The sequence below is a fragment of the Zalophus californianus genome, chromosome 5, assembly GCF_009762305.2.
Source record: "Zalophus californianus isolate mZalCal1 chromosome 5, mZalCal1.pri.v2, whole genome shotgun sequence".
NCBI lineage: Eukaryota > Metazoa > Chordata > Mammalia > Carnivora > Otariidae > Zalophus > Zalophus californianus.
This window is the reverse complement of record NC_045599.1, coordinates 14,307,554-14,317,889: the sequence shown is the minus strand read 5'-3', so window position 1 is coordinate 14,317,889 and position 10,336 is coordinate 14,307,554. Positions and strand designations below refer to the sequence as shown.

The window sequence follows — 10,336 nt, the reverse complement described above, 5'->3', positions numbered from 1 at the left end:
TTCCCCATGATCTCCTTATTTGTTGCAAATAAATTTTCTCTGTGAGACAATTCAACCTGGAGCAGTTTCTGACTCACCAACGAGTGAACTCACGTTGGTTCGGTGACATTACCACACATATATAGACACATATGAACATACAGACGCAAACAGAGACCTTACGGCTTTGGCTTTAAATTTAAAGCCATGACATAAAATAGGTACAAAACTCACTAGTTATAAAAGAAGTTGGTCCCAAATGACTTTCTCTGGCAGATGGAATAAGTTAAGTTTACTTGTCTAGATGTCTAAGACTTTTTCTATTTAATATGTGTGGAGAAGATTTTTAAGATTTGTATTTGTCCCTGCAATTAATCTTGACGAGGTTGTGCTAGAGTTTGGGCGCAAGAGCCCTTTTGGTAGTTTTTATTTAAAAAAGGCCTTTTTTCCCTTTTCCCCACTTCTGTCTTAGGCAGTTGGGTGCTATGTTTCTATTTCAAAGATATGACAAGATTTATAACTTCAAGGGACAGAGAAAGAAGGCAACTTCCTCCAAGAAGGACTTTGCTTTCCTAAGGCTGATAATTTAAAAGCCTTTTGAGATAACAGATGTTTTGCAACTGGAAAAAGGAATAGTTTAATTTTGAATTGACTCTAGAGCTGATTTTTGCCTTGCAAAAGATTTGTAAGAGAAGGACAGTTACTCTCAATTCTTCAAAAAATTGGGTTGTAATTTACATAACATAGATTGATCCACCTCTCCAAGTACATCATCTTCAATTTGCTTCCTTTCCTCTGGGTACAACTTTGTAATTTTAAATATTTCTGGCAGTACTGAGTAACTCCTCTTGGGTGAAAGAGCGGTCCCCAAAGAGGATGCAAAGGATACTAACTTCCCAAGATTCAGAGTCACTTCCAAAGATGGCCAGGAGATTGAACCAATAACCTGCATGTCCTAGGCAGGCAAAAAGCCAAGCCCTTTCATGTAAAATAAGACAACTGCTATCCCTGGGAGAGAAAAGATCAATAACCAATGGGTCTGAATTTGGAGGGGAAGAGAGACAACTTGAAATTTTCTTTTCCTCTTTAGACTGGATACTATAGACAGAGATTCAGAGGAACTGATTCTGGTAAGAATTTTCACCCTTTGCTGCGTTCTGCCATTTTTTTCCAGGATCCCCTGTGTAGGCTCTGGTATCTACCAGAGTTTCCCTTTGGTTGTTTAAGGGAATAACATGGACATTTACCAGAGTGTCCCTCAGTTTCATAAACTCTGGGAAGGGCCTGTATGGGGGCCCTCCTGTGAAGGTAGATATGGGGGTATCTGCAAGGCCATTAACTTGGTAGACTTTTGATTATGGTTGTGTAGTCCTTTCAGAATGGAAAAACAATTCAGACAGAGAATTAGTAGGATGAGTACTTGAAGAAAGAGGGGCGTAGTGGGAGTTACCCAGTCTTACAGTCTTGTTGTAGGTACCTCTTACATCTTCACTTTTTCATTAGCCTTTTGCAATGAATCTTCAATGAAACTATTTTGGTACTTTGAAATCTTTTGGAGGCTTCCACTTGGCAATGGAAAGAGGTATCACATTCTGTTTAATTTGGGAATCCTTGCTTTCAGGTGCACTTCTTCTTTTTATTTTTTTAAGATTTTATTTATTTATTTGACAGAGAAAGACACAGCAAGAGAAGGAACAAGCGGGGGGAGTGGGAGAGGGAGAAGCACAGGGAGCCGATGCGTGGCTCGATCCCAGAACCCTGGGATCATGACCTGAGCCGAAGGCAGACGCTTACGGACTCAGCCACCCAGGTGCCCCTCAGGTGCACTTCTTAAATGATGATATCTAATTGGAACATTCCCCCTAGAGGCCATCATATTTCTAGGCTGTAATTCCCTGGAAGGCTGAAAGCAGTTTGGTAGGACCCTAGGTGCAAGTGGAGTTAACCCACATGTCTTTCTAGCCAAATCTAGCTGCAAATAGGGTGCAACTCACATTTTTGCCCAACCTTTTTTGGGGCCACCCAACTTTATGGTTACCAAACCAAATTCTTTAGGATATAAGACAAGCTTGTAGATTTTTATGGTTTCTGGGACCATGGTTCTTAGATGTAAAATAAGCAGGTGTGCTGGAAAGAGGAGTGCTTAATTCTTTGGATTTTAAGGATCCCATTCTATTATCATTTATTATTTTTCTTTCAGCTAAGCCTTTACCTCATGGGCACATTAACAGATACTGACAAGTACCTAGGAAATGGAGCTGTGGACACCAGGAGTTAACAGTTACCCAACCAACAGGAGTTCACTCCTCGGGGAGTCAGAAACTGCTCCAAGTTGAACTGTCACAGAAAGGAAATTTTTTTTTGCGGCAGATAAGGAGATCACAGGGAATAATTTCCAAAGCTATGACTCCCTGAGCAAGGGTGGGTGGATTCCTTTTATCTGGGGTTAGGATGAATATTTAGATGGGGAAGCCTGGTCATCCTGTGCAGAGGTGGGCATAAGGTCACACATGTGCCTTAAGGAAACACGCCTATACACTCATTGTATGTTATGCAGATGTCCTCCTCCTTGGGTGGGGATTTATAAGGAGATAAAGGTAGGTCAATCTAGAGATCACAGGTGGACACCCGTGCAGGCGGGAGTCAGGGGTTTGGCTCAAACTGGTCTGAGTGGCCTGGGCTGGCTGGAGATCTTGTTGGGGCAGTTGCTATTGCTGGCAGGGTGGTTTTGCTTTCCATTTGCCTGAGTTAAGGGATAAGCTGGAAAGAAGAGCTTAAGGAAGAATGTGGGACAAAGGTCCTTGAGTGCAAGCAGGTGGGCAGTAAAGGAGAGGACTTGGGGTCCAGCTGGCGACATAACCAAGGAACTAGGGACTGGGGGAAGGATGAACCAGCAGACCTCAAAGAATGGAGACTGTGGGCTGATTTCAAAACCAGTGGAATACTGTACCTGCCCACCAGCAGTTCCCAATGTGGAATCGGAGGACAGAAACGAAGACTGGGGTTTGGGTTACTCGGACTGTGCAGTGGAAGCCCCTGAGGACACCACAAGCAATTCCCAGCATGGACAGCACCAGCAGACTCCACTGGGGGAGACTGCAGACTGGAACTGGGGAAAGGACAAAGCCAGCAAACTCCGGTAAATAGGGACAGCAGATTAGAATGCGGGAAGGGACTCCAATGTGGCACTGCAGAATGAACCAGGGCGGAGGGACTGGTGTTCTGTTGGAAACTCCCATCAGTCTAGACTGACCCATTAAGTGGAATGGAAAGCTGATCAGGAGCTTGAATGCAGAGTGAAACTCCAACCAAGAGGGACTCACCAAGGGCCCTTAGAAATGGCGAGAAAAACAGTGAACTCAGATAGGGTCACAGGCCCCATGCCTGTTTCTCGTTTCCCTGAATGCTGTTAGAAGTTCGTTTCAGATCCCAATGCTGCCACCCAATCTGTTAAACAAGTCAATTTGAAGATATAATTGGCTTTATTAATCGATTCATGAATCATGCAGCACCCCTATCCTGTGAGTAGGTGGGAACTCCAAAGAGCTGAAGAGAAGGAAAGGTTTTAAAAGCCAGGACAAGGAAGCAAGGAAGTCATAAACAGAAAAAAGGATGATTTTAGGTGAGGTCATCTTCATTTGGGGACAAATGGGTCCTTTTATGTGGATTGGGGGATAGAGAGGGTCCATGTGACAGATGACTTCATTGGTTCTGATCAGAAAATTCCTGACTGACCAGGTAAGAATACATTTCTGGGGAAGGCCCTAACAGTCACCTAATACTGTTAGGCATGAAGCCCCAGTTTGGTGACTTGGCCTAAGTGACACCATTTTGGGCCTGTGGTTTTCTTTTTAACACTATGGAAGAAGGGGCTGGGGAGATTCGAATTGTAGCAGGGACTCAACCTGCCATTACTGGCTCAGAAGTTCAGAACATGCCGCCCCAAACACATGGCACTTTGTCATTTTGACTATTTTGAGTGAAAGGCACCTGAAAGACGGCAAATACAAGAAATACACTGATCTTTCTTCTTTTTCTTAAAAGGAGATATTCATTCCTATATGAAAGATGACCTCTCTATTCCAGAAGGTAAATACATTCTAATCATCAAGGACAGGAAATTAAGATCAAGGGAAGTCTATACAAACTATTCTTGTTAAAATAATTCTGACCTTGCTTCAGCCTGCCCACCTAGTTGAGTCACTTTTCCACAGTTGCCTCTCTTTGTTCAACCTAATGTAGAAGCAAGTTGGTTTCACAACTTCTTTGGGTACTCATCCCTTATGAAGGCTGTCTGGTCATGAAAATCTTCTTTTAAATAAATTTGTATGCTTTTCTCCTGTTGGTCTGTCTTAGGTTGACTGATTTCATTCTCTAAACCTAAGACATTTAGTAAAGGTAACCTTTTGCCTCTCCTACAAGTCAAAAGAATGTGGGTGACCTTAAGAACCTGGGAGGAGCCCTCAGCTGATAGCCAGGAAGAAAATGACAACCACAAGGAACGGAAGCCTGCCAATAACCTGAATGATGAGCAAGGAAAGGAATTCTCCTTTAGAGCCTCCAAAGGATATGCAGCCTTCCACCATATAGATTTTAGCCCTATGATATCTCTATCAGATTTCTAACATACAGATGTGTAAGATAATAAATGTGTATTGTTATAAGCCACGAAATTTATGGTAATCTGTTACAGCATCAATAGAAAGCGAATACAGCAGGAAATGCAGCTTTATCTCATTCATTCATTTACTTATTTATTTAGAGAATAAGTGTGCAGGAGTGGGGAGAAGCAGAGGGGCACAGAGAGGGAGGGAGAGAGAATCCTAAGCAGGCTCCATGTTCAGCCCAGAGCCTGTAGCAGGGCTCAACCCCAAGACCCTGAGATGATGACCCTGAACCAAAATCAAGAGTTGGACGCTCACCTGGCTGGGCCACCCAGGCACCCTATCTTTATTTCACTTAAATCCAAGTTTATCCAAAGTTGGATCTTCATTCTGCTGCCCTGGCAGGGTATTCAATCCCAGACCTAGACATTACTGAGGTTCTTTCCCTTATCAGTGACATTTAAGGTCTCAAGGATCTTACCGTGTGTTGAAACCTCAGGAAGTCCCCTGAAACTTTTCTCATTTGCTACCACTGAGATGCCACTGTTCCTGTCTTCTTGGCCCCAAGTATTCTGGTGGTTGCAGCAGGATCTTTATGAGGCTGGAAACTGTTCCTTCCCTCTAGGCATGCATGAAGTCATTCCCTCATTCCTCCTATCTGGATGTTGCCTCATCTCCTGGGAGCCGTGTGGGAGTTGGGGTAGGACTTCGGTTGCCCTCTGTCCCCCTCCCACTTAGGAGAAATTTTTCCTGTAGCAGTTTTTGCTTTTACCCTAGGGCACTTACCAGCCCTAACAACCCCCCCACCCCTCACCCCCCCAGCCTGATATTGTGATGTCTCTAGTGAGTTTTTACCACACACACTCTCCTGAGGCAAACAAGGTTACCTTCTAGGAGTTGGGAGATAAACAATATATAAATTAACATAATAATAGATTATCTTGCAACATTCTTGCACTCATAAATCAGTAGTGTACCTTAAAGGAGCTTCTGCTCCCCTTCTTGATATCTTGACATTTCTCAGATGTTGGATCCTTGACGTCTATTCTGACCTAAGTCTACCCCAGGATGGTGACCTCACATAAAGTAGCAGCTGCTGGGTAGGTGATACATCTCTTTGGGCTTCTCAAGGTCAGAGTTAACAAACCTGGATATTGGGTGAATTTCTTGCTTTCCAGAGGACGGATGACTCTCTTCGCCCAACTCTGGCTGCATCCCTGCTACATGGGAGTTTTCTTTGATTATGGTCAACCTCTGGGAGAAAGGATTTATTAGAGAAGCAAGGATAGAGCAAGAGACCACTTATGTGTCTATGGCAATATCCTATGCAAGAGAGGATGGGGGCTTGAACCAAGGCAGTAGTAGTAGAAGAGATAAATGATTGCATTTTGGATACTTGGAATTGTACAGCCAATAGTCTGATTGGGGGGGTTAAAGGGAGAGCCAAATATAAGTAGGCTGTCAGGACTGATTTGCCCTCACATACCTCACAGTTGGAAGGAACTTTAAATGACATAAGAGAACATTTCATGTCTTGAAACTAGAGAAAAGTGTCTAACGGTTGTCACATGAGAATTTAGTTTTGGCAGTTAAAGAATTAGTTCTCCATCCTAAATCTGCAGCCAATATTTCTTTATTTTCTGATTCACCTCTCTTTCTACAGTCTCTGGGTTTTCATTATTTCCCAACTTCAGCTGACCTATGTGTCAGTTTTTTCTCCCATCCTCCATCCATCACCAGGTGGATCTTTCAGCTTTTTTCTATCTCTTTCTTAGAGTACTCCAAAAGAAATGACTGGTGCTGTTTCCAGCAGAAAAGAATGCAAAATAATTATAAACAATAGCCCTGTATTCTATTCATCAGCTTGGTTTTAAGATGACTGAAAACCTAATATTGAAATAAGCACTTTAAGAAATACAATACTGCTCTTATTTAGTTAGTGTTGAATCTGCTTTGTTTTGTTTAATCCTTCATGGCTCTGGAATCAAATAATTATGATTGCAAAACTTAAGATAACTGATGAAAACTAAGTTTAATTTTTTGTTTAAATGCTGAACACTGGTAGAAGTAACATAGAGTATTAATAAATGAAAAGCATCAGCGCCCATTTTGGGCAGGTACTATTTCTGCTTTCATTCTAAGGTGGACTTCATTTTGGCTTTTCAAAACACTGCAGGCTACATTGCTGTTATCCAGGAGCTGTAAATACTTGGGCAAAGTAGTTATCTTTCTTTCTTTTCTTTTCTTTTTTTTAAGTAGTTATCTTTTTTTTCCCTTTTTTTTTTAACTAGTTATCTTTCGATGGCTTTTTTTCCCCCCTCATCCACAAAATCTCAGTCCTCTGATTGCTTCCTGATCTTAGGGGCCTCAGAAAACCTAAAAACCTTATTTAAGAAACATTTGGTGTCTAGTGTAAAATTACGCTTGATGCCGAGGAAGAATACCAAGATGTAGAAGACACAGGACACAGCTCCCTGCCTTTCTAGGGAAGAATCTATATGAAATACTGACCAGCCGCGAATCCAGCTGTCAGTACGTACAAACCTCTCCTTTGCTGGCCTTTAACCATCAAGCACACCGGCGCTGCACCTGCGGTATGCACGCAACCAGTTTAAATCTCAGGGTGCCATCCTAAGGTGGAAAATGCAGAATTCCATTTAATTTTCACTTTTAACGGGGAGACATTAAGGAAGGCACATTCGGGTTTGCTCCCTGAGGTGTCTGCTGGGAGTTTTCCTTTTTTTCCTGTCCCAGAGAGGTTTACCTATTCCCACCCGCTCCTCAGGACAAGCCACACTTTCCTTCTTGGTTCTAGGTCTAACAGCCCACTGAGCACCGACCAATAGGCTCGTGCCGATTTCGCTGCGGGGCGGGACCTCGAGCCTGGGCTTCGGGGACCCGCCCCCCGTACGTGGCATGCGTGCGTGACGCCGTGCGGCGCGAGGCGGTTTCTCCAGCGTGTGGCGCCCCCCGGCGGCAGCGAGGACTCAGTGTGACAGCGGGACCTGAGCGCCTGCCATGGAGCCGCAGAAAGAGGCGCGAACACCCGGGGACCCCGTCGCGCGGTCGTCTGGGCCCTCGAGGTCTCAGACTCCTAACGACGAGGAGCGGCAGGAGGGCGACACAGCGCCGGCGGAGGCTTCCCTGGGCGCGGAGGCGGACGGCGCCTGTGCGGACGCGCTGTGGGAGCTGCCGGTGGAGCCCGCCGAACGGAGGCCCGAGTGCAGCCGCTGCAGGTGACCGCGGAACGGGGGGCGGGGACTGAGGCCGGCGGCGGCCTTCGGAGGGGGCTGCAGCGCCCCCTGCCGGGAAGGCGGCTGCTCCGGCTCCGCCCAGGGGGAGCGCTGCCTCTGGCGTCGCAGCGTTTGGGTCCGCTGGTGACCTTGGGGATCACTGTGAAATTGCTGTCACAGCCCTTTAGTAAGAAGCCGTTTATCCAAGTTCATGAGTATTTAGCCCGACTTCCTGCAAGATCCCGAGCGTGTCGTGGGATGAGCGGACATGAGTTCGCTGTTGAGAAACTTTAAAGAGTCTAACGGGAGGTAAGGGGTAATGTGGTAATACTTACAGTAATGAGCACTATTATGCTCAAGTGACATAGTCATCTCACAGTAAAAAAAAAAAAGTAAAAATAATTAGAGAACAGAGATAATCAATAGTTAAGATGGCCTTTTGCATTCTGAATTGATTCGGAAGTATTTATTGAGCATCTGTACCGTGCCAAGCATCTGTATGGTGCTAGGTCATGGGAATGCAGGCATGGATGAAACACATTGTCTCTGCCCTCCTTGGGGCGCTTACAGTCTGATGAAGAGACAGTTTTTAAACAGGCAACAACAGCTAACACTGAACGCTCACAATATGCCCAGTTGTTGCAGTACCTTTTGGGATTACCTCATTGTGCTGGTGTACTTCAGGATGGTGAGGATTGCTTTCCCTGCCTGTTTGCATCTCACGCTGTTTAGATACACGATTCTCTTGACCTTGTGGGTGTTCAGGACCATTTTGCTCAGTTCCTGAAGGTCTCCATCTATCACCTAATTTTCTGTTGCCTTCCACAGTTTTAACCCTTAGATAGCGCGTCTGCTTCCTCACCTGGGAAGAGCTCGGCAGTTTGTCATCACATCCTACACTCCTCTGACAGGGGCTGTCACGAGAGTCACCAGTAACCTCCCTGAGATGAAAACCAGCGGATCCTTTTCTGTTCACTTTTTACTAGACCTCTTGGCAGCATTTTGCATTTGAATACTGACTTCTTTTTTTAAAATTTATTTTTATTATTTTTTAAAGATTTTATTTATTTGAGAGAGAGAGAGAGAGGAGAGAGTGAGCGAGCGAGAGCGCAAGCAGTGTGGAGAGGCAGAGGGAGAAGCAGGCTCCCGGCCGAGCAGGGAGCCCACGGTGGGCCTCCATCCCAGGACCCTGGGATCATGACCTGAGCTGAAGGCAGATGCTCAACCACCTGAGCCACCCAGGCGCCCCTCCCCCCCCTTTAAAAGATTTTATTTATTTGACGGAGAGAGTGAGAGAACACAAGCAGGGGGAGGGAATATACTGACTTCTTGAAACACTGTGTGTCTCTGGCTTCCCTGTGGTTTATCTGACTTGTTTGTCTTAGTCTCCTCTGCCGGTTCGACTCAAACTCTGAATGTTGGGCTTCCTCAGCTCTTGATTCTAGATTCTCTTCCCTTTACAACCCCCACCTTTTCCACAGGTGGCAGTGGGTAAATTATCATGGGTAAAATTATCACCTCTACCCCAGTACTTCTAGCCCAGCCCTTTGTCCTCAGCCCCAGACCTATGCTTTCATTTGACCGGTGTTTATCGAATGCCTTGCAAACTCTTTATAATAAAGTGGAATTTGCCCCTGCATAGGCATGTTCAGTCTGTTATTGGCTGCATATTATAAACCAGCAACCAAATATGTAATTACAGAATGGAAAACAAACAACAAACCAGCAGTGAAGCAAAGGAATGGGACACTGTGACAGAAAATCGCAGGATGGTGTCAGGGAAGATTTCTGAGGGGGTAGCATTTATCCTGAGATTTGAAAGATGAGAAGGATCCAGTCTGGAGAAAAGCGTTCTGTGAAGGAAAACAGAAGGACAGACTGGTTTAGTGTGTTTACCACTTGACTACTTGGAGTAGCCTTCCTTGGACATTTTGATCTTTTCCCAGGATTGGCTGCTAAGATCTCAGAGGAAGGTATCTTGAGTGTTAGGATCTTTTTATATCTCCTAAATGTACTATTGAGAGTAGACAATCAATATAGACTTTTGAGGAGGATAAATAATTTGTGTCTAGAAGGGACTGCATATATGAACAGAAGGGGTGTGTGAATACATTTTATTTAAACAAGCTCCCTAAAGGTGTTAGGAGATAACACTTAATGCTGCAAAGGGGTCTCAACAGGATACTGATAGAAAAGTATTTCAAATATAAATCCGAGGCTAAATTATCATGCTAGCTTTGTCATGTAGCTTTTAGTTTATTCAGACCTGCTAATTATAAATGCTCTATATACTTTTTTAAAAAAGCAAACGAGTCTCCTACATTTAGCAACAATTTGTAGTTTTTCTGATCTGCTCCCCCCTCCACTTAATAGACTTTATTTTTAATTTTTATTTATTTATTTATTTATTTTTAAAGATTTTATTTATATCCATGACAAAGATAGAGACAGTGAGAGCAGGAACCAAGCAGGGAGGAGTGGGAAAGGGAGAAGCAGGCTCCCGCTGAGCAGGGAGCCCGA

The 10,336-nt window shown here is 44.4% G+C and overlaps 1 protein-coding gene across 4 annotated transcripts in view; it reads left to right on the top strand.

Moving 5' to 3' along the window:
- The first annotated feature begins 7,449 nt into the window (after nt 1-7,449).
- The window catches only part of DTWD2 (DTW domain containing 2), a 107,130-nt gene continuing 104,243 nt past the window's right edge, over nt 7,450-10,336 (top strand). For 3 of the 4 annotated variants that reach the window (XM_027605923.2, XM_027605922.2, XM_027605925.2), the window contains exon 1: nt 7,450-7,819. In XM_027605923.2, coding sequence (XP_027461724.1) covers nt 7,602-7,819 — 218 coding nt within the window. In that variant the 5' untranslated portion in view covers nt 7,450-7,601. Of the gene's footprint in view, nt 7,820-7,984; nt 8,126-10,336 lie in introns of those variants that run through there. The other variant, XM_027605926.2, reaches the window with a different exon arrangement.